The following is a 25,554-nucleotide window of genomic DNA, read 5'->3' on the forward strand; positions in this document are numbered from 1 at the left end:
AGGAAGAGGAAGGGGCGAGAGAGAGAAATGTGACTCAGGGGCTGGAAAGACGGTGATAAAGATGACGATGCATGGAAAAAAGATTCCCAACAGGATATATGTATGTACAAGCTGTCGAAGAGGCCATGTTTAGAGGGGTATTTCTAACGCCGAACAGATCTGAGAAGCGCAATAATCCCCTTTTCTCCAAAACTTCGAAATGATGGAGAATGAAATCAAAGAAATGGAAAGACGAGAAAAAGTGGGAGAAAAAGGAACGCCTCGAGATCCCTGATTCCAGACCAGGTAAAGACCAGGCTTCTGCAAATGGCTCAAACACGGGACTATTTAGCCCTGCATACCCATGAATATCTCTTGACAGTTATCAACCAAGAATTTCAAGACCTCGTTCTTCTTCTGAACGTCCGTCATCTCACGGGCCAAGCTCTGCGGCCGCATGATCGTCGGAGCAAACACGACGGCGATGTTCTGGCTGGTCATCAAATTCTCCTTCTCACGCTCAACGACTCGTTTCAAGTGGAACACTAGGAACTCCAGCACATCTTGATGAACCCGAGGTAGCTCGCCAAGGCTCTTCTGCAGGTTCTCGATCCGTGCGGCCTGCGAGGTGATGTCACCCGAGTCGATCACCTTTTCATAGATTTCGTAAGTAATGAGAGGCGTGGGCAATTTCCGGAAGTACTGCTTCAGTGCCGACGTAACAGCATGAATGTCGAGGTCAGGGTCTGAGATGTCGTAATCCTGAGGAGACCTTTCAAAACCGTCGCGAATGGTTTGAATCGCCGAGCTAGCTCCCGATTTACGGTAGATACCTTCCATATCCATGCCTGTTCAGAATGACTTGGTTAGCTGATTGCAACCTCGGGAATAACTTAGGGAGGAACTGAGCTCACCTCGCAATTCAACCTCTTGTATACACCGTGTGATAATGGCAGGAATGATGCTCTTTTCATGCTCCATCCGCTGTTCCAGGTCGGTACCAAAGAGACCTATAGAATCATTAGAATACAAGGTCCGAGAAAGAATAGGATGGATCGGTGCGTTACAAGTCTTACCGTTCGGGGTGCTTTCTGCCAGGACCGGGACGCTGTCAGTTTGGGGCATTCGGGTGCCCGTCTGCTTGTTACGCTGGTTTCCAAAGAACCCGAACCCTTGGCGACTAGGGTCTTGGGTTTGAGAGCGAGGCAAGCTGGGGCTGGGTTCGGTTGGGGCCGCATTTTCACTCGACATGAAGGCGCCCTTGATGCCTTTGGTGACTCCTTTGGCCACATTCTGACCGCCCTTCTTCCAGTTAAACTTACGAGGCTGTCCCTTGCGGATGCTGACGACTTGAGGACCAGGAACAATCGTGGCGGGTTCGGCTTCTTCGGAGACATTGGCAGCTGACACCGACGAGACCAAGTCGCTGTTGGCTGCCTTCAGCGCATCGATGGAAGACAAGGACTTCTCCTTGCCGTGGGAGTAGATGCCAAGTCCGTTCGCGCCACGATTGCCGTCTGAGGAGTTGTTTGCCTTGTACAGTTCTTGAATCTGATGCACCAGTTGGTTGTTCAGCTCGGCCAGCTGCGCGTTCTTCGACGAGAGTTGCTCAAATTCCTGGAAGCTCTTGTCCTTCATGCGGTTCAAGTTGGCCAGTTCCTCCGCAGTATCATTCCGTTTCTGCACCAACTCTTCGATCTGGGGCGTGAAGGAATCCTTCAATTTCTGAATAGACTCGACGAACTCCCGGAGCACATGGTTCGTCAGCTTCCCAAGATCTAAGGGGCCACTGGCTCCGCGCCTCTCGGCCTCGAGGTGATCCGTCAGCACCGAGAGTTCTCGCATGACGATTTCCTTCTGAGCATCCAGGACCACCATAGTCGATCTTTTTTCACTGAGTTCTGTGTTGACTTGTTTGACATCGGCCGTCGCGTTCAACATTGCTTCCATTTCGGCGATCTTCTGCTCGCGTTCCAAGACGCGCTGACGCTCCTTGCGCAGCTCACTGCGCAACCACGCAACTTCTTCGGAACTGCCACTCTCCGGAGAGCCTGCAGAGGGGCTCTGAGCCTCCTGGAACGTGGTTCCGTTGACCGGCGATTTGGGCGACTTGAGATCCCGAGCCAGGCGAGCACCCTTGTCGCTGAAACTCCGGCCATGGCGTACTGAGTTTGACATGCGACGTAAGAAGGATTCGCTGGTCTGAGCTGCGTGGGCTTCATCCGAGCTCATGACCCGAGTTAGATCATCGTCTGTAGCGGCGTCACCGCTGCCGTAGCGCAGCAGAGACGGAGAACTCGCCCGGTCCAGTTGGTGAACGGTGTTGATCGAATTGGGCCGCGGGGGTTTGGAGTACTCTTGGGTGGCATCGCCACGCGGAGTGCGGGGGGATTCGCCAACCTTGGGCGTGCTTCGGCTTCGTTCATGCCATTGCTCGATTGGGCTGGTCGCCTGCGGGCGCGGCGAAGCCGCGGCATCCTTTTGAGGGAATTGATGCAACGAATCTCCTCGCTTGGGGAGATTTTGGATACTGGTGGAGGAAAGGAATGATCGTGCCGAGTCCAGCGATCCTCCGTTTTCGTGCAGTCGACGAAGTTCGTGCGATGGCCGGCTTGGGAGCGTGGTTGTGCTCTCTACGGCCGTCGATCGTTGCGAGTCCGCAGTCGAGCCATCTCTCTGGAGAGTGGTCGACGATTTGGTGCTTTCCGGGCTCGGGGTGGAGAAAGTGCTCGTCTCGTTGGCGCCTGAGGGCAGGTCAGACCGCGAGCTCCGCGAGGACCCATTCGCGCCCATCGTAGCCTCGTCCTGGCGCCAGCGGGTGTGGTCGATGTCGGGACGCTCGCGACCCTTTTCTTGGTACGCAATGTGAGGCGACGAGCTCTCCGAGTCGTATCCCTCCCGGGGGGATTTGTGTAAATGCTTGGTGGAGTCAGCGCTGGCATCGTGGGGTGGCGGCCCTTGGGAGCGTTGCTCCTCCGCAGGGTCAAAGGCAAGCGGTATGAGGAACTCTCCTCCGCCGTCTGCTTCAGCTTCTCGCGGAATCACGGAATGGCGGTTGCTGCGATACGTGCTCGAAGGGAGGATTAAGTTTTCTATTGACAAGGCGGTCTAGTCAGCCACGCTGCTCAGGGATCATTGCGGGGTGATGTTGATTTTGAAAGTTCTTACCCTGAGGATCATGCGGGCAAGAAGTCCTTCCAGCGTCCAGCGCAGGACCCGCCCCTCGAGAAGCCACCTCGGTAGTTGCGCCTGCATAGGCATCGGCCGCAGGATCCTCGGCGGATCGTGACAGCGATTCGGCCTCCTCGGGAGGCAATGACGGCAGTGACTTGTCTAGCTTCACGTTCGGGGCCTGTTTTTTGGCGGGGGGAGCAGCACGATTGCGTTTTCGGCGCCGCTGCATCAGCGACTCGTGGCAGTCCATGCAGAAGATACCCTGGGAGGTCCGCGCATAGCGCAGGTTTTCAATCTTCTTTTTACAGTTGCGGCATCGGAAACATTGGGAACAAAAGGCTTGTTCTCCGGTCAGGATGGCCAAGTCCTCGATTTTGTTGCCGCAGGAGCTGCAACTGTAGGTACAATTGCTGCAGATTAACGATCCATCTCCGAGAAGCAGAAGGTGGGCGTCCGAATCAAGAAGGGTGCCGCAAGTGCTGCAGCAAAAACATTCGATATGCCATCGGTTCCCGGCTAGAGAGGGGGGCTTGTCAGCAACTGTTATACCCAAACACACAAAATTTCCACGGCTCGCTTACCAAGTTCGAATGCTTTCCCCTCTTCCAAAATCTAAAAAGATGAAGCAAATGACTGTCAGCGATACTCTCCCAAGCTGTGGCCATCCCGTCCACTTCCAATCAATCAATCTAGCATACCTCACCACAACCCTTGCAAGGGACCGGTATTTCATCCTGCTCCATCGGAGATTCGGGATAGGCGGCGGGTGACTCCATTTCGACGACGGGAAGAAAAGATAGCGACAGAGGTGTCGTCAAGACACGGAAGGGCGAAGAGGTGAAAGTGACGACGCCCGGGGCGCGCCCGCGGAAGCTATAGCCAAGACGAGTTCGAGGTGGGAGGGGGAGGAAGAGAGAGGAAGGGAGGGAGAGAGAGAGGGGTGATGCTTCAGGTCAGAACTCGCATCCGACGGGAAAGGTGTATATTCCCGGAGACCAGTAAAGACGAGAGACACGAAACGACAAGGGGATGGACCGAGTCTAGGTCGAGATCAGGTTGGCGATGGGAAATGAAACAGGACCGCGCGCGGAAGGACGGAGGGCAATTTCCACAGGAGAAAGCCAGGTAACGAATCGACGACGACTATCGAGCCTGTTGCAAGCACCAAAGCGAAGATCCACATTAGTGTTAAGATCGACAAGGACCATTATTCTGGACAACACCGAACAGGAGAGGGGATGGGTGACAACAAAAGGATAAATGAATGAGGAAGGTAGAAAAAGAAAAAGAAAAGAAAAGAGCAAGCAAGCAGAGAGACAGAAGTGGTGTACCCCGGAATGCCACCAAGGCCAAAAAGCAAAGCAAGCACGCAGGGGGGGTCGAGACAAAGTCCGGAGACTAGGCACTTCTACACCGCAGAACCAACAACCCCGTAAGCAGAGAGGGAGGGGCCACTACTATACCATGCAGGAAGATATCTAAATGTCGATCTGGACGAGGCAATATGGAGGCAGGGAATCGTGCCGAATGGAGGGGGAGGCTATACGAGACAACAGAAACCGATGCAGGCAGGGTACGGAGTAAAGAAAAAGAAAAAGAAAAAGAAAAAAAAAAAAGAAAAAAAAAATAGAAAAGACAAAACAGGAACCGAATTCAGGGGAATGGACTGAATGGCCAGAAAGGATGCCAACGACAAGAGATCCAATCGAGAGAAGCGACCGAACAGGGTCAATCAAAGATGAGACGACGGGGGGTGGGATGACGGAGGGGGGCCGAGAAGGAACAGGGGGGAGAATAAGAGGAGAAGAGAAGAAGATGAGGACGAGGAAAGAAGAGGAGAAAGGCAGAAAGGAAGGGAAAATGAAACACGGTGAGCGACGGTTTCAGATAAACTCGCGCGAGCGGGAACGAGAGAAACCCCTCGGCCACCTGTTGGGTCTTTTAGTGCGTCTGGCATTTATTATTAGAGCGCCCCGACTCAGTCGATCTTCTCGAGACTCCGGAGTAAATCATGCCCTAGAATAAACAATTGAATGAATTGATCTGAATTCACAGTGCATTCCTGTCGCAACGCCAAATTACAAAATTCCCTATAGTATCTCTAAAACAAAACAAAAGGTGGCTTTTGAAGTCCAAAATTTATCTATCCTTCTTTCTTCCTCACTCTCACACTCCTGACTTTCTGCTTTTTTCTTTTTCGGTCTCTTTACTCGTCCACACACACACACACTCTCTCAATTATTATATGTCCATGGGTATAAAGTAAATGTATATAAACACTTTTCGAAAGGTTTGTCGATCTCTAAGCATTGTGCGCCGTACCGAGATAAAGATAGATCAGGTCTCCAGAGACTGGTGGATCACGCTGGTTCGGTACGTCTCACTGCGCTGGATCAACTCCTGATGCGTCCCCTGCTCCACACACCGGCCCTCTTCAATCAAGAAGATCTGGTCCGCTCGGTGGATGGTGTTCAACCGATGCGCAATTGCCACGATCGTCGTGCGGCCGGCCAACGTCGCCAGAGCTTCCTGAATTCGTTTCTCGGACTCGACATCCAGCGCGCTGGTCGATTCGTCCAGCAGCAGCATGCGCGGTTTACGCACCAGCGCCCGCGCAATCGACAGACGCTGTCGCTGGCCACCCGAGAACTGCTTGCCGTCGTGACTGCACATCGTCTCGTATCCCTGGGGTAGTCCCGCGATCACGTCGTGAATGTTGGCCATCCGGCACGCCTCCTCGATTTCCGCCATCGTGGGCTCGTGTCCCGGACACGCGCCGAGTCCGATGTTGAAGGCCACGGTGCCCTCAAAGAGCACGTTCTCCTGCGGCACCAGCGCGATGTCGTCTCGGAATTCCGTTCCCAATTGCCGCGTCACGTCCACACCGTCGATGACCACCGATCCGAGCGAGGGTCGGTAGAACCGCTCCAGCATGGCGAACGTGGTCGACTTGCCCGATCCACTAGGTCCGACCAGCGCGCAGAACTGCCCGGGTCGAATGTTAATGTCAAGACCCCGCAGGATCGGTCGTTCCGGTCGGTTCGGGTAGGTGAAGTGCACGCCGCGGAGCTGGGCGCCGATGGCACTATCCGACGCCCGCGATCGAGTCTTCCGGGCCCCGTCCGAGGCCTCCACGTCCTGCGCCGCGGCCTTTTCTTCGAGAAGACTGCTGGAGAACTGGTTGCTTTGCGACGAGTTGGGGGCCATCTCCTCCTCGGCGGAGCGGGTGGTCAGCAGATCAACGATGTTGGACGAGGCCACCTTGGCCTTGGAGATATCGGGGGCGAGAGCGAACATCTGCCCGCAAGACTGCGTACTGAACAGCAAGGCGGGCAGGACGATGAAAAATTGCGTCTGCGAGTAGAGTCCAGAGGCGATCTGACGAGATCCCCACCAATACGCAAGCGCGTAGACCAAGTTGCTGATGCTGAACGCCAGCGCCAGCCACGCGTTACCATGTGCGATGGCCTTCATCGTCTCGCGGTACGGATGCTTCAGTGCCCGACCAAAAACCTCATAAGACTGCTTCTCCAGGGAAAAGGCCGAGACCGCCCGGATATTGTCGACTGCCTCCACCGTGATCGCGGTGGCCTTCGCGAACGCCTTCTGGTGCCGCTCGGCAAACTTGGCTTGAACGCGGAGTTTCATCATACCAGCCACTAGTAGTACGGGGATGGTTGGGAACAAGACGATGGTGATCTTCCAGGCGATCGCAAACGAGATGACTAGACCGGCCACCAGGTTCACGGCCGTGGCCAGGAGGAGACCGATGGTAGAGCCGGTGATTCCGCTCAGCGCCGACGCATCGCCGGTAATGTAGGTGATCAGTGTTCCGGGGGTGCGATCCTCCATGCCATGCCACTGGATCGTCTGGCTGAGCAAAGAGCGTAACGACAGAACTCGGATGCGGTAGAGGATCTTGTCGGCGGCCCAGCCAAAGGCAGCACCGCCCACCACATTGGCGGTTAATTCGACCAACGCAAGGATGAAGAACAGCAACCCATACAGGTCACCGCTATCGCTGATGTCTCCGGGAGACCTGCAGGGACTCAAGCTTCCCACGGTATGACCAAAGACGACTGCCTCGGCCGAATAACTGCCACCGATGATGCAAGACATGCCGAGACCAAGGAAGATGAGAGGCAGGTTTGCCCGGACAAGAGAGAAGATGTATTTGGTACTGAACCATGTCGATCGCTTGTTCTTCTTCTTTTTCTTCTTGTCCTCGTCTTTGCCGTCCTTAGACCCGGGCGGCGTCTCGCCAACGACGGTGTCTTCCGTAACGTCCGATGCGCTGACCCCAACGTATGGCTCCTTCTCATCCGTGGGCTTAGACATTCCTGATGCAGACTGGTTGTCGGAAGAAACGCGAATCGCATCATCCGAGCCTCGAAGGTCTTCGGCGCTCAACTTTCCAAGGTTCTGCAGTCGCACCATTTCGGCATAAACGCCGCCTTGCGCGACCAGGTCGGCGTGGGGACCTTCTTCCGTGACCCGGCCGCTCTGGACAACGACAATCTTGTGGGCGTCTTTGGCCGTGGCGAGACGATGAGCGATAGAAACCGTGGTCACGCGCTCAGAAACCTTGGCTAGTGCCGCCTGAATCAACTGCTCACTAGTTGAGTCCAAGGCAGCCGTCGCTTCGTCCAATATGAGCAGAGTCGGCTCGCGCACGAGAGCTCGGGCGAGCGCGATACGTTGCTTCTGGCCACCACTGAGTTGGTTTCCTGCCGTTCCCACGCTCGTCGCTAGTCCGTGGGGCAGGGCTTCGATGAAGTTCAACGCATTAGACGAGGCGGCCGCCTCTTTCACCAACTCGACAACTTCGGCGACGGAAGCGTCGAAGTGGGAAAGTGCGTCCTTCTCCGACGTGCCATTTCTGATTTCCTCTGCGAGGTCCGACAAGCTGGAGTCCAGAATAAACGGAGCCAAGCGCTGGTGCTTTTCGTGGGCGGAAGAGACCATGCCGTAGGCAATGTTTTCCAGGATGGATCGATCCAGGAGCGATGGTTCTTGTTGCACAAAACCGATGTTACCTCGTAGATAGCGAACGTTGATATCGCGGAAGTCCTTGCCGCCGATGGTCACCTTGCCGGATTTGGGATCGTAGAATCGTTCCAGGAGCGAGACCACTGTCGACTTGCCGCCACCGGAAGGACCAACGATGGCCGTGTGCTTCTTGGGCGGGATGATGAAGCTGGTTCCTTGCAGCACCGGAACATCCGGGCGGGAGGGATAGGTAAAGTGAACATCGCTGAGCTCAATATCCTCTTCGCCAAAGGTAGCCGACTTGTCGCCTTCGTCCGACGTTCCGTCGATGGCCGAGGGCCGGTTAATGACGGCCAGGAGTCTCTCCGAGGCGCCAGCGGCCGAGGCGAAGACGTGGATGAAAGGTGCCACTTGACTCAAGATGAACGAAGCATCAATAAGGACGAAGATGACGGTGTAAACAGCACCAACCGAAACGCCGTTGTTGTCATTGGCGACGGAGCGAGAGATCATCTGCGCACCTTCCCAGAAGGCCAGAGCGTTGGCGGAGTAGGCCACGAAGTAGAGGAAACCGAGCTGCGCAGCATGGGTGCAGGCCTTCTTGAGTGCATCCTTATGCGATTGAGAGAGGTAGCTGGCAAATCGCGACTCAAGACGATCGTTGGCATTGAAGGCGTGGACTAGAGTCAAGTGGGACAAACTGGAAGAGGCAATGGACGTGGCCGCATTCGCATTCTCTGCGATGCGCCCGGCGTATTTTTTAATGTAGTGGCCCCCAACCAGCGACATGAGCATGAAGCAAGGGACGACGGATATCAACATTCCAGCAATCTGGGGGACTTTGATAAAGGCAACAACGTAGGAGGCCACGAAGTATGATATGGTTGTGATGACAAGACCGACCTTTTCAGACGTACCGGACTGCACGACTTCAATGTCACTGACCAGACGGGAGATGATATCGCCCGACGGAAGAGATTCAATGAAGTTTGCCTCCTGCTTGATGATACTCTCGAAGTATCGCCTGCGGTAGCGACGCGCCAGCCGTTCACTCACTGTGCACCAGCAGGAAGTATGGATGTAGATAAAGCAGAAGTTGGCAATGGTGATGTAGATGACGTACAGCACCTTGGTGCGCACACTTGACGACAGTTCGCTAGAAGCATTGTCGGAGGACGCGCAGGTGGTTGAGTTCATATCGTTGATGAGGTCACCGAAGACAATACCAAGCAGCGGAAAAGGAACACCTCCGGCAATCGCGAAGAACACACCAGCAATGATAAGGAAAACATCGGTCATAGTGTAGTCCAGGGAAAACAGAAGTCGAACATAAGAGAAACACTTGCCCATATCCGCCTTCGTGGGTATGTATCCCTTCAATTGTTGCATCTGGAAACAGACTCGGCGTCAGTGCATTGTCCGCATTATTCTCCCGCTCTTCTGGGGAGAGGGAATCGACGTACAAACTTAGATTGCTGGCCATCGCCAGAATAATTGGGGCTTTTCTGCCCATTTTCGGGTGGCGTCTCCTGTGACATGGTTGCTGGCACAGTATCCCGCGGATGGAATCAAGGCCGAGATTGCGGGCGTATATATAGGTCAATCCAGTAACGGTCAGATCGCTCGAGGTTATCCCACGCGGAATGGATTCTGATTCGTTAAGAAGTTGCGTTCAGAGCGGGGATTGGGAAAAAAGAAGAGAATCTTGTTCGGAGCACTGTTTCAAGACGTCGAAAATATTCTCTGCATCCCAGCAGTCGCTAAACCAATGGCGACAATTCAAAATGGGTCAAGAGTGAAACAAATCACTCAGGTCATGCCTCCAAGAAGCATCCCTCACTGACAAAGAGCAATGGTCAAGAGTCAAGGATTGGATGTAGACGATGAAGGTGGAGGGGAAGAAGACCAAAGGGAAGGGGGAGGGGGGAGGAAGAAAGAAGAAGAAGAGGAAAGATAGGAAAAGCAAGAAGAAAAAGAAAAAAGGGACCCAGGTAGCTCGGACAGGTGTAGGCTACTAATGACACACGTCTAGAGAGAGAGGGGGGGATGGAATATCATTTTACCATCATAACGGCTCCGGTTGCGGCCCTAGCTAAGAACCGGCGCTGAAAGTTAGTCGAAGCCATGGCTGCAGGCCGAGTACGCAAGAGTCTAGGAGACTAGGAAAGGAAAAAGAGGGTCCTCGACCAGCACGAAGCGGAGAAGGGCAACAAAGCCAGAGGAAAGCGAAGAAGAGCGCCCAAGGAAGAAGGCATGATCTCCACTTGGCAGGGGAGGGAGCGGACGGGCGGCTGAAGGGTGAGAGGAAGTGGATTATTGTGACCATCAGATAATAATGTCTCTGTGTTCGGGTGGATTTTCGATGGGGAATCAATTTCTGCAGAGGTGCAGAGGGAAGAGTAAGTTACTCAGTAGAGTGCCCAGAGGAAGATTGATTGGGCCATGGTGGGTGGAGCGGCGGTTCGTTGCGGTACCTGAAATGGCCGTAACCGAGGATGGTGACTGATTGATAATTTTTTCTCTCTTTTCCTTGGCTTTTGCTTTTTTTTCTCCATTGGTTTTGTTTTGTGCGTGATTTATTTTATTTTATTTTTTTTTTGTCGTCTTCCATGGCACTCAACTGTGCCATGGACAGTGAATACTATAGACTAATTAATCGTCTGGTGTACACCGTAGAGTACAGGTAGGTACTAGGTACTACCTAAGTGCAGGTAGGGTTAGGTAGGTTATCTGATTGATACAATCAACCAACATCCCGCCAAGTCCTACGCCACCGCCGGACGGTGAAATCAGAAATGAAAGACGCTCGGCGTGGGACGTGGCCGGTCGGAAGCTTCTCATCTGATAACTCTGCGCCCCAATCCTTGTCGCCCGACTGGGTCTCGCCATTTCCCTTCTTCCACCTTCCACCTTCGTCTTTCATTCTTCGTCCTTGTTCCTTCTCGGAATTATCCTCCCTGCAGTATTGCTGTATGGATCGCCCGCAAGGTGACACGTAATTCAATGAATTTACTTCGGATCTGGTCTCACTACCCAAGGTAATGGTGCGAAAAATGAAAAATAAATAGAGCAAGAACCAAGATCGAGAGGGAAAAGTTCTTCCATGGCAAGCCGTCCGCCACGGATGATGAAATTATGGAGACTTTTCCTGTCTTGATTTCGATCCGAATTTTCTTGAATCTGATCCATCCGGCGATGCTTTATTTCAATTTAATTTCCACAACCGCCCCCCTTCTGACAATTGAGACTAGGATCGATAAAGTCCGACAGAGAAAAGTAAAATCATCTGTTCTTTTTATCTAATCTGATTGATTGATAGATTGATAAACCGTGGTGACTGGGTGAACCGCTGCTGACCCCCCTTATAATCTTTAGTCAGTTTCGGGATGGCTTGCGACTAGCACTCATTAGTCTGAATTAGCAGGCCCTTAGACATCCCTTAGTGACCTTGGGCGTCACAAATGCCTTGGCTGCCCAGTTTTTGCTCCATGACAGTTTATTTGTTCCATTTTCGGTGACATTCCCCTTCTCTTTCCTTTTTTTTTTTTTTTTTTTTTTTTTTCGAGAACGATTCGGGGGGACATCGGGGAAAGGGTCTACGAATCCTGCCCCGGGGTCTCAAGTTTTATCCGTAATAGTGCTGGTTCCGGGCTTGGCGATGGATCTCTTAGCTCGTAGCCTGCTTGACTGAATTGGTTCTGTGGAGACGCTTACATAAACCAACATCTTGTCGAAGAAGAGTCGAAGGTGAGAGAGAAAGCGAGCGAACGGATTAACCTTGAAACCTGCCGGCAGTGGCCCTCCAACTTTTCCCGTGGTAGGATGATGCCAACAGTGGACACTTGAAAAAAAAAAGGGGTAGCCAAAAAAAGAAGAGCCTGGATCTAATCTGATCGTCATCTAATCAGATTCGCCAGGCAAACACCATTGGACACCGCCGATGATCGGTCCTGCTCGGAATCAATAATTCGCCTCCCCGATGCTTCCGATGTCAGCTGTTGTGGTCGTTATACTTAGCTTGCATGCTGTCCCGGAGTACGGAGCATACGGAGTATGACGAAAAAGTGATGACCGGAACGTTCGAGAAATTATCCGTATTGCTACCTTTACGACATTGACCTTCTTCTCAGTCATCTCGACTGCCATTCTCGGCTCGTTGAGCTAGACATAGCTGAACAAAGGTAGCTGGGTGGTCTAGTGATAGTCACTGCCGCTGACATTGAAGAGGCATTTGATGGTGAACTACCTATGCATGTCTATAACAAAGTGTAGAGGGCTTGAATCCCGTGGCCACCAATCCTACGGGGTATCACGTTGGAGGGACACGCCCAGTGCCAGAAGGAGAGTATTCAACATATCAAGGGGGATGATCGAGCATATTTCTTATTCATGTCTCTCCCTTTGCTGTCTCTATACCGAGCGTAGTAAAAGAGCTCTGTAGATTCTTCCTTACTTGTTCCCCTACAGGCTTTTATACCTATACACACGCAGATGTGATATACTTGAAAGAGTTGTGCTCTTGTATGATAGTTTTTATAAAAATACACCGCCTATATCCATTTTAGTGAGGTTGAAATGTCAATGAAACTGTGGCCGTTCACGGCCCGGGCCTAATGAGGAGCTGTTACTCGGGTATAAAGCAGAAAGAATAAAAAAGGATGAATAATTCTGGATGCCAGCTCATTCCTTCATAAACACAGCAATCTTGCGCGAGCGACCAGAGAACGTTTCGGCCCTTTAAGCTGGACGTCGTAGGGCTTCTGGGTGCATACCTTCTGTAAAGGGGGCCCCGAAAAGTATGATTGTGAGAACGTAATAATTTAAGAACTCAACAGCGTCGTGGTATTGATACAAAGATAGGAGGGGGGAAACATGAAAACAGAAACAGAAATAGGATCAGCCTCGGGCCGCATAATGTAACAGAAGAGCGGGACCCTGTGAAAGGGGTACCCAACAACTCTCAAGATATATCCTCCCTGACCATGGGATGGAGAGGCAAACTTGGACCATTAGATGGCGTATCTCAGCATGTACCTTCTCTAGCTAGCATCAAATGATTCAAGTCCATGGGGAGACATGAGCCAGATTCATTCTGTTGACAGAGGGCAACCGTCATTGATGATAGGCCCATGGTAATCATATTGTTGTTTCTTTTCTTCTCTTCTTTCTTTCGGAACTAGGAAACAGGACCAACCTCTGGTCAGACAATAAGTCAGTAGGTTGCTGGACCCCGTGGAAGGGATCCCCAAGAACACCTCAAACTTATCCTTGACCATGGCATCTGGAGAGATGCAAACTCGATCAACTACACAGCGTACCTCGGCATGTACGCTCTCTAAAGGAAATATGAAAGAAACCTGCGTTCTGGATTGCTTTTGAATGCTATATTATACAAAGAATAAGATATACACAGTGCAAAAAAAAAAGAGCAAAAAAAAGAAAAAGAAAACAAGAACTCAAACGGCCTCGTGGTATCAATACAAACATAAGTATAGAAAAAGGAGAAAAGAAAACAAAGACCAAGAAGAAAGCCAAATAGCAAAACCAAGAAAACCAAAAAACAAAAAAACAAAATCAGCCTCTTGCCAGGTAATACGTCAAAAGGTTGCGGGACCCCGTAGAAGTGGTCCCCAACAACTCCCAAAACCTATCCTCCTTCACCATAGCATGTAGATGGACGCAGACTTGCACAACTAAACGGCGTACCTCGGCATGCACCCCTTCTAGCTGCTCAGAAACAAGCGATCCAATCCTCAACACGATGTCCTCCGCAAGACTCAAGCCAGACGCATTCTGATGGCGGAGAGCTACCACCAACAGTGATAGGCCCATAATCATAATATTGTTATTTTTTTGAGTTTTTTCTTTTTCGTTTTTTTGATTTTTCTCATTCGCAATCGTGTCCAGAATAGCTTCAAGAGAGTTGTACGTACCCTCGTCCAACTCGGCATGGACGATTCGTGTTGCAACCTCATCGAGCCTGACAGCAAAATAACACGACGCATCATAACGTCCTCTCGTCTCCAGGAAGGATATGGTTGTAAGATAATATAATTTCGAAGTGAAACGCTTTTTCTCGCCCTCTCTTCCTTTGATCGTATGTTCGAGTACGTCAAGAACGGGGAGTAGGGCGGTGTCTGGGGCGCCTTTGACGGTTGGATGACCGCGCTCCAAAGTGTTCAACAGAGCCAACACGAGCTCGTGCTGCTGCTCTTGTGATATTCCTGTTTCGTCGCTGGACTCCAGGACTCTCCGCAGCCGTCTGAATCCATGAGGATCCATCCTGTTGCTACGGATTAGTTGGATGCCCCTATCGAGCAATTGCTGCGACCTGTTGGGGTCTTGGGATGCGGGGGAGGAACTTACTGGGGCACGCCGGTTCGACCTTTCCTCGGAACGTTCCAACAATGCCCCTGCAAACTGTAAATCTTCCTCCGGAGTAGGCTCGTGGGCTGGCTCGCAACGGGGTCCTACTGGCCAACGCTGCTTTTGCATCAGGGGTAATTCTTGCGTCGAACGTGGATCGGGGTCGACTATGAGTGACGCCTGAGGGACTTCATGCACCGTTTGCGCTTGGCCCATTTGCGCTGAATCCATTGCCTGTGGCGAATCCTTTTTTCGCTCCCCGCGAATCTCTTCTACCCAACTAATATCTTCATCTGCCACCCTTGAATCAATGATTCCGTGAACTTCGCGTGGAGAAGACGACTCCCCATTGAAATCTTTCCACAAGAAATTCTCCGAGAGTAGAGAATCATCGAAGTTCCAATCCGCGTCGCTCGGCGGCTCACTCGGACTGCTTGCCAGCAGGTAAGCCAGATGCGGATCAGTAGGCGGAAAGTGGGCTGGTGTAGATGGTCCTCGCGCAGATTGCTTCTTGTCATATATTTCACCGGATTGCGACATACACAAGATGCGACCCGAGTCTGCTGGCGATGTGGGCCGACGAAAATCCGGTTCTTTTGAAAGATTAACAATGCGCAATGGATCAAAGACGACCATGTTCTCCAAACACGTAGATGTTGTTCTTTGGCCGACCTCACGCATGGGCAACTTGCCTCGTTGCTTCTCTGACATGATCTCAGCAGGTCCCTGGGCCGTTATATAGCTGTCGTCAACGTGGACTTCTGGCATGCTTTTAGTAGGTCCCTGGGCTGTTAGGTGGCCGTCGTCAACGTGGACTTCTGGCATGCTTTTAGTAGGTCCCTGGGCTGTTAGGTGGCCGTCGTCAGCGTGGACTCCTGACGTGCTCTGAGCAGGTCCCTGGGCCGTTATATAGCTGTCGTCAATGTGGACTTCTGACATGCTTTCAGTAGGTCCCTGGGCCGTTACATGGCTGTCATCAACGCGGACTCCTGATATGCTCTCAGCAGGTCCCTGGGCTGTAATATAGGAGTCGTCAATGTGGACTTCTGACATGCTCTCGATAGGTCTCTGGACGGTGGCGTCGGTGTCATCAATGCCGTCTTGTCTACCCGCAACAACGGCCTTTGTAACCTCTCCTAAACTGTCCTGACCGACAACAACAGGTTTTGCTCTCGACGTGAAACGCCCGCCCACAAGTCTGGGTTTCTTCGGCTCGAATTTGGCGAGGCCTTTCCAATCGTCACTCGGTGACCGCTGATCGACATCACGATCAAATGGCGTCAATGGTGCAGCCGGAGGCGCGTGCAGCTCCGCACTAGCGGGACGATCCCCCTCGGGGCGTCGAAACCTTGGCCTCATGGGCGCCGAATGGAGTGTCGAAGGACCTGCGACGGCAGGGGTCTCTTCAACGGCCTTGGCTTTAAGATGATGAGCCCGTCTTTGGGCCGCAATCGCGGACTTGAGCGCGGAGCGGCTTTTTTCGGGTGGCGCCGGAGCTGAGCTCTCTTCTGCTGGCGATATGCCCGGTTGCTGCTCCTTGGGTTTGTGTGGGTTCTTATCCAAAAGAAGCCTCGATTTCATGTCCAAATCAGACGCAATTCTGTTCGGACGTTAGCATATCATTGTCTGTAGAAGACCTGGAAAGAAGCTCACGTATTCGCTTTAGTGGGCCAGGCCACGTAGAAATCCCAGTAAGTATGTCGCATCTCCTCCCTCACGTTTGGATTCGCGTCGGCTAGACCCTTCTTGATGCATGTGGTAATTAGGTTCAAGCCATTGCCATGTTCTATGGCGGCCTTGATTGATGTGTGTCGATTAATGATAGTCCGAAGCCATTCTGCGGCGAAAAGACGGAGCTGCACGCTCTTATCGGTGGTCGCACTCTGAACGTGGCTCAGAAGACGGGGGTTGTAGGACACGTTGGCAATGACGGCGATCATCGCCTTGTTCCCATTTTGGGCTGTGATCTTCTTGGAGAGAACACAGACCTTGAACAAATTCTGGACGATAATCTCGACCATTCCGTCAATGCCGGGTCCAAGCCAGCGGGCCATATCGATAACGAAGTAGCATCCATGCGAGGACAAAGTGGTGCGGAGTGATAACACGGCCTTGAATACGTTGTCAAGCTGCGCTTTGATACCCGGATAAAAGACTTGAGAATAATCCCTCGGCGCATTACCGATGACAACCTGTCGAAGAATGATCACATGCTTCTCGCGCTTATCCCAGTTCTTCTCCGTCTCGCGACCGTCGAAATCGGGGATCATCGTAGTGAAAATGTCCTCCAACTGTCGAGACGACCTGATGATGAGCGGGGCAACGTCAGCTTCATCCCAGGTGGGAATGGTATGAGCGGACCGCTGAAGCTGCAGCGCATTTTCGGCGAGCGGTGTCTTTGAGCGCGGAGGTTCCTGACGCCGGGGTGCAATGAAATGATCGGTATTTGAGCTCTCGTCCAGATGCAGCCTGCGTCTGAGCGCATCGACATTGAACGCCTTGTCAGCGTCAAACTGAAACTCCTTGCGTGCAAGTCGTCTCTCATGAAAGGCAAGATGCTTTTCGTCGGATTTACACTTTTCCTCATGCCTGCTCATAGCTCTCTCCCGCATCATGTAGATTTGCTGCATACCATAACTTGCGGGAACCTCCTCGAAGGGGCCAATTTGCTCCAGAATCCAGTCGCGGATGGCCTGTCTGGCAGGCTTGTTGGCGGGGTTATTTAGCTCGACCTTGAGAAAGGTTTTGGATTCGTCGTTTTCATCCCTAAAGAGCGAATCAGTCAACATTGTCACCGAATGCAAACAAAGGGAAGGAGAGAAAAATAGAGAAGAAGATGGGCAACATGATCCTACATGAAAAGTTCGACGAGCGTATTTTTTGCCGTGTCGCGCACGGAGACATCGGCGTTTTGAAGGCAACGGATCACGTCCGGAACATAATCTCGGAACGCGAGTCCGTGGTTTTTTGTCATCTGTGACACAAGATCAGTCAGGGGAAAGTGAGCAAGCAGACAAGGAACGAGGGAGCGTACATGCAAGAGCCATGAAATGGCCGTTTGCCTTGCACGCGGGTTCTTTCCCGTCAGGGCAGTGCCGAGAACTGCTTCTTCGACTTCCCGTTGTGAGGCGGGCCAAAAGTCGACAAATGCGTGGAACGCATGGGTTCGAATACGCTCTTTCTGATCACCGAGGCGATCGAGCAGGACGGGATACAAGACGCGGGCAAAAGTAGCGATGAGACGCTGTTGCTCCTGGCTGGAGAGTCGCTTCACGAGATTGCCGAGTGTCGAGAAGGCGGCTCCGCAGTACCGGGTGTAATTAGAACTGATTCCAAGTTTGATCGCGTCGAATAATGACGGCAATGCATCCTCGGGGACATTGTTCTGTTTGATGTCGGCTTTGATAGCCAGTAGATTTTCTACTTTAGCATCCATAGATGCATTCTGATCTCGAAGGGTTTGAAGCAGCCTGTCTGCTTTTGGCTCCATCTTACGCTGGAGGCCCAGAACCGAACGGAAGCCTTCCACTGCCGAGTAAAAAATCGTGGAAGAGCTGGCGGCGACGAAGATCCTGGCAACGTACGAGGCACCTGCCGCGATGAACAAGCAGGGTATGATGAGCCAAGACGTGCAATAAGACCTGCAATAAACCAACGAGGATTTGATAGACAAGAATGTGCGCTTGGCGATAGAGGAGAGTTTGGAGAAGATGTAAGAGACGGGGGAAGAGACGAAAGAGAAACAACGGGAGGCGAAGGTGAAGGGAGAGAGAAGAGCGTGGAAGAAGAAGAGGAGGACGGAGATAACGGTGTCGATAAACTGCAGAGACATTTTGAATGAGCTTCACAATGGCAAATGGAACTACAGTCACGCGAGAAAAGAGAAGAAGAGGGGTGGAGAGGAGAAGAAGAGAAGAGAGGGGAGGAGAGCGAAAGTGCCATTGTTATGAGAGAGAAACAAGCGGTTTGACGGGGGAAAGCACTTACCTGTGGTGATATGAAGGGAAAGGACGAAGACCGAGGAAAGCGTAGTCGAGGATAATGACGATGATTGACGACAGTCGCGACGAAAGATAGAGGATGGAGAAAAAGGAGCTTGATGCAACGAGACCTGATAAGCGCACTACGGCGATAAGCGGCTCCGCACTCCGCACGGCTACAAGAATGAAGGACTCCAGGAATTGCGATGCGATGCGATGCAATGCGATGCGAATCCCGACCGAGGTGGTGTGGTGGGATGGGGAGAGAGAATGTGTGGGAGGGGTAGCGGGGGGGACGAAGAGGGAAGGAAGGAAGGTGGTTGTTGATGTTGCCATCCCTGAGGGTTCCTTTTTTTTTGGGGCTTTGTTTACCCGACGCAATTCATCTTCCGCGGAAACCCAACCAAACCAGGCAAACCAGGCAAACATCGAGCCCACGCTTAGGCCAAGACGGGCGGGACTGAGAGCCTCAGGCTCACGGGCCGAGTGGGACTTCCGGCATCCAGGGCCAATCTGCGTGTAAGATCGACTTCGTACTCCTTCTAGAAGAACAGAATACTAGACTAGATGTAGTATTTGTCTCCTAGCGAATAATAGTTACAGAGTAAACATTCTGTCAGTTCTGCTGACAACAACCGCGATTATCAGGGAAGAGCAGCGTTGCCGGTGAGAAAGATCAACCTCTGTGACTTAGGATGTGTTGGAAGGAAGCACATGGCAATCTCGGTTTCTGTCGCCATGATAGAACGCCTTCACCTTTCCTACAAAGCCTGTGATCTTACAGGCACATGGACAGCCTTGAGCTCAGCCAAAACATGGTACGTGTGCACTAGCAGGGTCACTGGTTCCATTCGTCACCTCGTCACGTGCAACCACGCAGTGCGCCTAGTCTCTGACCCGTCAACTATGTTCTTTTGCGTGGCTTTAGGAAGAAGCTTGCAAATTATCTACATACTATTCTAAATACACGTACGGCGGCAGAAACAAAACCTGTCGTTAACAACTAGAAGAACCAAGGTGTCCACCATCAGGCAATATAAGCCGCCGAGGCAATTAGATCATCATTGACAGCATATATACCCAGGATAATCCATGATTGTCTAAGCCAGAAGAGAGAGCGAGAGAGGAGGGGAAGAGACACCGTTGAGCTCCAGACTAACCAGCGTGCTCGACTATTTCGTTGACGAGAACGCCGTCTTTAACGTACGTCTTGATCTGCTCGGGAATGGGGCACTCCTTTGTATCTTCGTCGGTGCCCTCTTTAGGAGGAAGCATAACGTTAATGGCGGAGCATTTGCTGGAGAAGACCTCCGTGCCCAGGCTTTTCTGGCCGAGGTAAACCACGGCACCGTCGACCTGATCGAGCAACAGAGTGGGAACGATTCCGTCAATCTGGAGAGCGAATTTCGGCGACTTAATGACATCCAGACTGGACACGAGGGAGTCGACGATGAGGGAGAGACCGATGCAGTTGTCGATGGAAATGGCGTTCGCCTTGCTGGACAGCTTCACGATGGTCTTGTTGCAGCGTGAGATGAGAACAGACTGGTTTTGCTGCGCCGGGATCTCGACAATCTCGCCGGGGTTGTCGAAGTTCTCGATGAACCACTTGTTGCCCTCCAATTCTTTGCGAGGGGGCTTGCGGGACCGCATGTTCTCGGGCTTGGGCTTCTTGCTTGGGGCCGGTGACTTGGACCGCGAAGCACCGCTACCCTGGCCCTCGGAAACCGTAGAGCCGGCACGGAGACCGGGGTTCTTGTGGGTCATTTCGGACTTATCAACCTTGCGGAGACTCGAAGTGATGGCATCGCCTTGGTTAAGCTGAGCAAAGACCGCCGACATGTCGGCGGATTGAGCGGGAGCGGGAGCAACGCCGGGGGGAGGAGGCGGAGGAGGCGGCGGGGGAGCTCCGCCGGGCACATTGAGCGTTGGAACGGGAGGGGGAGGAGGAGGTGGTGGTGCTGCACCACCGGGAGCGGGAGCGGAGCCAGAGCCACCCTTGACCTGCCGGAGAGCCTCATGGGCGTCAATGCCGCTCTGGTCATTCCACGTCAGGCCCTTCGGATAGTGTTGTTTGAGATACGCGGCAAGAGATTTGAAGATTTGGTAGTATGCCTGGATGTACTGGATGTGGGTGCGGTCCCTAGCAGCTAGTCAGTTTCCATCATTAGGCACGAATGATATCGGGGTATCCACTTCTCCTTATAGTCCTTCAGGACCTTGTTGCCATAGTATTCAATACCGCCCACAATCTCGCTCACAAAGTCCGCCGGCTTGGATTCGAAAAACCAACCCAGGGCGACGATGCCTTCGGCGACAGCACTGAGGTGATTGAAAAGAGGCGAGCCCCTGTTAGACTCGCGGACCATGTTGATGCTGTCGGACGCATTGTGAAGCTCCGTCATGAGCTCTGGGGGCTGCGGTTCCGGTTTCTTCGCCTTTGTCGAAACGTAAAGGTAGGTGCGCTCTGCCTTGAAGGCCTGCAAGACCGCTTTCGACTATCGGCAGGTCAGCAAAGTGTTCTTGTCGACACCCTAGACACGATGATCCCACCTGTTCTCCGACAAGGCCTCCGATTTTGTCCCCAAGTTCCACGAAAGTCTGGACATCTTTGTTGATCAGAGCGTCGAAGTCTTGGATTTGCGGCGGGACGGTAGGTGCTGCAGGGGCGGGAGGAGCAGCTGGCTTGGGGGCTTCAGCAGCAAGAGGGGCCGGTGCAGCCGCGGACTCCACGGCCTTTGGAGAATGGGGGTCATCAAGCGACATCGCCATATCCTCCAGGCGGGAGGTTGCGGCCTCCAGTCTAATTGGTGACCATTAGTGAGTTGATCAAACATGGGAGGGGTCCGTCGATATCAGCGCAGACCGGATGAAGCCGATTGGGTACAGCTGCACAAAGGACAATGCAGTGCAGCTGGTGATGCAGAAACATACCGCTTGATCAGAGTTGTTAGGTTATGCATGTGGCTGCCAGTCGCCATGTTTGCAAGGCCCCTAGGCAAGGAGGCGACACCGTTCAGACTTGAGCTTGTGGACAGGGACGCAAATTGCTGTCCAGAATACCGATAGAACTTCACTGAAGTGATGTAGAAAAGAATATAACCAAAGCCTTCTCCAGGGGGGTGGATGCAGCAGGTACCAAGTGAAGGAGAGATCCAGGAGTTGCAACGGTGTCGGTTCTCAAAAGGCGATGATGCTCCTGAGCTCTGCCTGAGGCCGCCAAGCTCCACGAGGTGGGTCTTCGTACCGTATCATACACCACGAGATCGATGTGGCCACGGATTTGTTATGACGTTTGCGTAACAGACTGTAACCGGCACCTACAAGTACCACATTTAGGTATGGATTGCGGAGTACTGCCTCAGGCTCGCTCCGAGGGGGTTGTAGTAGGTAGGTGGGTATGCAAGTCCTCCATGGCGATAAGACAACCTTTTGTGCAACCCCCTCAGTGACTCGAGAGTTGGTCAACTAATTTGCTTGTTCCCTTTTTCTTTGTTCTACTCTACTTAGACCAACATTATCCCCGAAGCATGGCAGAAGACATGAGCCATGGTGCCCCACTCAGCAGCCATGTCGAGTTCTGTACGCTGGGCATGTTCATTCTCGGTATGTTCCCATGTGTCTGTCTGGGGGTAAAGAGGTCATATTGGCTCGCGATAATACTCAGAAAATTAATCACTGATGAATAGATGACATCGAATTTGGCGGGATCAGACCCGACGTGAAGAATGTCCTCGGCGGGGCAGCCTCATTTGCAGTCGTGGGCGCGCGTCTCGTCGCGGGAAAAGACCATGCTCGGTCTGTGAGTTGGATTGTCGATGTCGGCTCAGATTTCCCGCAAGAGGTCTTGGATGTCATCAACTCATGGGACACCGACTGCATGATCAGAGAAGACCCGACGCGATTGACCACCAGAGCATGGAACGGCTACGGTCACAATGAGCAACGAGGTTAGTGCCTGACCTACCTCTTCGAGAGTAGAAATAGTGGTCCACGGAATGGTAACGAGGAATAGCCTTCAAGTATCTGACCCCAAAACTGCGATTGGAACCTCACATGCTGTCGGATTCCCAAGTCCTTTCGAGGACGTTCCACATGGTCTGCTCTGCGTCTAGGTGTATCACCATCGTGCAAGAAATACTCAGACGCCGAGAAGGATTGCAACGAAATGGCCAGGTTTCTACTCCCCTGGAGCGACCGATCTTTGTCTGGGAGCCCGTGCCGGACCTCTGCACCCCCGAGGAACAGGAGATGTTCTTCGCTGCGAACCGAGTCGTAGACGTGGTAAGCCCCAATGAACTGGAGCTAGGGCTGATGTTTGGTCAGTCAGGGTGGAGCGAAGATGGACAGTTTGGCCAGGATATAGTGAAAAGGATCCTTGCATCTGGGATTGGCCCCGATGGAACCGGGCACCTGGTCATTCGGGCAGGAAAGGATGGGAGCTATTCATACTCTAGAGCCCAGAGGATCTGGTTGCCCGCATATCACCAGCCCGCAGCTTCGGAGTCTACCCCTGTGGTTGATCCCACGGGCGCCGGGAACTCTTTCCTGGGGGCATTGGCCCAAGGTATGGTGAGTGCCGGACGAGGCCCGGCTAGTGTTATCGAGTCGATCTTTGCATCGTCTGAGAGCTGGAGAGATGCCGTGAAGGCAGACGGAGACCGCGGCCACATCTTAGAGGCTTTGGTGTTTGCCACCGTCGCCGCCGGATTCGTGGTGGAGCAAATTGGGGTGCCCTTGATGTCTACTTCTACTGAAGGAAGGGAGCTTTGGAACGAAACTGAATTCACGGAACGGGTCCGTCTGTACACCCAGCGGTTGTATAGAACCGTCGAAGAGTCTCCTCAGAAGCACTTCCTGATCAATTGAACGGATTGAAGAACGCCCTTCTATTGTCGTACAGCCCACAGGAATATGAAACAAAAAACCTATCATTTGCCATAGTAACCTTCCACGATTTCCAACCTTGTTTATATTTCGGTACGCCTCTTTATGAATCCTGCTTGGAAGCTCTCTCGTGTTCGATGATCTGTCGGCTCCAGCTGCAAAGGGGGGACGGGATTATCAGCCATTGTACGTCGAGATGAAGGAAAGTTATGACGTCCACGCCCAAGCGAAACAGAACAGATCGACTTACTAGCGACTAGGGAAGAATCTGCCAGGCTCTGGCATCTTTTCCCGATGCTCACGGTCGGCACTAAGACTCCAAGTCACGGCAGCGACTCCAATGACGGCAGCGCCCATGATGGCCGTGTTCACCCGCCAGTTCGCGGGCTGAGCGTACCAGCCTCCGGCCGGAGACCAGACTTCCTTGGGGTATCTGCGCATCCCAGTCGGTTAGCGACCACGCGCGGAAACGATCCCAGGGGACTGATTGAGAAGGACATACGGGATCTTGCCGCCTCCACCCATCTTGGTCGGGTTAAATTGGACGTTCGAGAGAGATAGACGTGGGCAATGGCTCGCTGGAAAAAGCGTGGGTTGTTCTGGGCGGGTTTGAAGCCGAAATGGCTGTTCGACGTTCCTCCCAGACGCCCGCGACGCTAGCACCCAATGCGGCTTAGCGGCCCAAGGGCGCCTTTCTCTCACACCACCGGCAGACCCCGTGACTTCTACCGATGCTCAACTTTTCTCCAGCGGCCAAAAGTTCCCACGCGATTCACTCCGTCCGGACGAGCCAATCTACCCCCCACGCCTTGGGCAATCATCCCCTCCTATTCCTCTCTTTCCTGTCGACTCTTTCGTCTTAAGGCCCTCCCGCTTACTATCTCCCTCCCAGTTGCCCAGATGAAGAGGGTGCAGCTCCTACGATGGAGCAGTTCGGCCCTCCGAACGCCGCGGGCCCCGACTGGTGGTCGCCTGCAGCAACATCTTTCTTACGGTCTTCGACACCAATCGACGACCGAATCTTCGGCTCTTCCGGCTGAAAGCAATCAATTGGGCAACGAGCAATTGCTGGAAGCACGTCGGCTCCCGTCCAATCCGAAAAGACAGTCCAGACATATCCACCCTTCTCCGCCGGTCGAGGCCGCCCGGGAGTCCGCAAAACTTGCTGCGCTCCATGCACGACTCTACCTTCCTTCGCGATTACCCCTCGAGACCCTAGCACGCTCTCTCGTGGACCCCTCGGCCGATCCCAACCCCAACTTCAACAATGAATCGTTGGCCTTGCTTGGTCATGACCTCCTAACCCACTACACGTCCGAACACCTCCTTTGCTCATACCCTCGCCTTCCTCTCACGGTCATCTTCGCCGCCATGTATGCGTACGTTGGCCCGAAAACTCTCGCAGCCATGGCAAGGGAATGGGGTGTTGAAATGGCGGTGTGTCCTGGCGGCGAGGTCGACCCTGGCCTCCTGCAGTTCAAGAGAGTCCTCCCTGGCACCGACCTGGACGCGGAGCCGATCACCGGCACCGCGAGACCCAATGAGCATCGGAAGTCATGGAGAAAGTCGATCACTTCCCGCGTGGTTTACGACAATGAATTCGGCGATCCGACCAAGGTGTCCGGCGAGGAGACTGTGAACGCTCAGGGCGTCACCGCAGAGCAGGCCAACGCCACGTTTGTGCGGGCTGTGATGGGCTCGATTTACCTACACGCCGGCCGACCGGCGGCCAAGCGCTTCTTCGAGCAACACTTCCTCTCGCGACACCTCAACATCTCCGAACTGTTCAATTTCTCCCAGCCAGCTCGTGATCTAGCTCGCCTGTGCGCGCGCGAAAACTTCGAGCAGCCCGTTGCGAAGATCATCAGCGAAACTGGTCGTAAGAGCAGACACCCCGTGTTCATCGTTGGCATCTACTCCGGCAAGGATAAGTTGGGCGAGGGCGCTGGCGCCAGTCTACTCGAGGCTCGCTCCAGGGCTGCCGTGGCCGCCCTCAAGGGATGGTACCTATACAGCCCCTTGAACGTGCGGGTTCCCAGCTCGATGGAAGAGGAGGGAGCCGCTCCTTGGAAACCGGTCCATATCGACTTGGGCGAGGTTATTGTATAAGATTTGGGGGGATGAGAAAGAATGATACGTTTCAAATGTGAAGAGGATGTTATATTATTAGATCCGAGTG

At 53.0% G+C, this 25,554-nt stretch overlaps 7 protein-coding genes across 7 annotated transcripts; 2 read left to right on the plus strand and 5 right to left on the minus strand.

Annotated features, from left to right (window-relative positions):
- Positions 1-327: 327 nt before the first annotated feature.
- Positions 328-3,929, minus strand: RGA2 (putative Rho GTPase activator Rga; the record flags this gene model as incomplete). The annotated part of the gene is made up of 6 exons (XM_046085567.1): positions 328-827; positions 894-989; positions 1,056-3,071; positions 3,148-3,669; positions 3,735-3,765; positions 3,852-3,929. The coding sequence occupies 6 exons, from the start codon at positions 3,927-3,929 to the stop codon at positions 328-330; spliced, it is 3,243 nt and encodes a 1,080-aa protein (XP_045941530.1).
- A 1,561-nt stretch (positions 3,930-5,490) lies between these two features.
- MDR4 (ABC transporter ATP-binding protein) lies at positions 5,491-9,680 on the minus strand (the record flags this gene model as incomplete). Its single annotated transcript, XM_046085568.1, has 2 exons — positions 5,491-9,531; positions 9,606-9,680. The coding sequence occupies 2 exons, from the start codon at positions 9,678-9,680 to the stop codon at positions 5,491-5,493; spliced, it is 4,116 nt and encodes a 1,371-aa protein (XP_045941531.1).
- A 4,036-nt stretch (positions 9,681-13,716) lies between these two features.
- On the minus strand, positions 13,717-18,340 carry STU1 (uncharacterized protein; the record flags this gene model as incomplete). Its single annotated transcript, XM_046085569.1, has 4 exons — positions 13,717-16,108; positions 16,162-17,274; positions 17,364-17,482; positions 17,543-18,340. The coding sequence occupies 4 exons, from the start codon at positions 18,338-18,340 to the stop codon at positions 13,717-13,719; spliced, it is 4,422 nt and encodes a 1,473-aa protein (XP_045941532.1).
- A 1,303-nt stretch (positions 18,341-19,643) lies between these two features.
- capA (adenylate cyclase-binding protein) lies at positions 19,644-21,469 on the minus strand (the record flags this gene model as incomplete). The annotated part of the gene is made up of 4 exons (XM_046085570.1): positions 19,644-20,631; positions 20,685-20,986; positions 21,042-21,291; positions 21,423-21,469. The coding sequence occupies 4 exons, from the start codon at positions 21,467-21,469 to the stop codon at positions 19,644-19,646; spliced, it is 1,587 nt and encodes a 528-aa protein (XP_045941533.1).
- A 549-nt stretch (positions 21,470-22,018) lies between these two features.
- On the plus strand, positions 22,019-23,357 carry MAK32 (Double-stranded RNA-containing particles stability; the record flags this gene model as incomplete). The annotated part of the gene is made up of 3 exons (XM_046085571.1): positions 22,019-22,094; positions 22,178-22,438; positions 22,504-23,357. 3 exons carry the CDS (start codon positions 22,019-22,021, stop codon positions 23,355-23,357), a joined length of 1,191 nt encoding a protein of 396 aa, XP_045941534.1.
- Positions 23,358-23,478: 121 nt separating this feature from the next.
- LDX57_003921 (uncharacterized protein) lies at positions 23,479-23,900 on the minus strand (the record flags this gene model as incomplete). Its single annotated transcript, XM_046085572.1, has 3 exons — positions 23,479-23,530; positions 23,626-23,808; positions 23,878-23,900. The coding sequence occupies 3 exons, from the start codon at positions 23,898-23,900 to the stop codon at positions 23,479-23,481; spliced, it is 258 nt and encodes an 85-aa protein (XP_045941535.1).
- Positions 23,901-24,275: 375 nt separating this feature from the next.
- Positions 24,276-25,484, plus strand: mrpl3 (mitochondrial 54S ribosomal protein mL44; the record flags this gene model as incomplete). The annotated part of the gene is made up of 1 exon (XM_046085573.1): positions 24,276-25,484. The coding sequence occupies one exon, from the start codon at positions 24,276-24,278 to the stop codon at positions 25,482-25,484; it is 1,209 nt and encodes a 402-aa protein (XP_045941536.1).
- Positions 25,485-25,554: the final 70 nt, after the last annotated feature.

Source organism: Aspergillus melleus (genome assembly GCF_016097325.1).
Source record: "Aspergillus melleus strain CBS 546.65 chromosome Unknown contig2, whole genome shotgun sequence".
Taxonomy (NCBI): domain Eukaryota; kingdom Fungi; phylum Ascomycota; class Eurotiomycetes; order Eurotiales; family Aspergillaceae; genus Aspergillus; species Aspergillus melleus.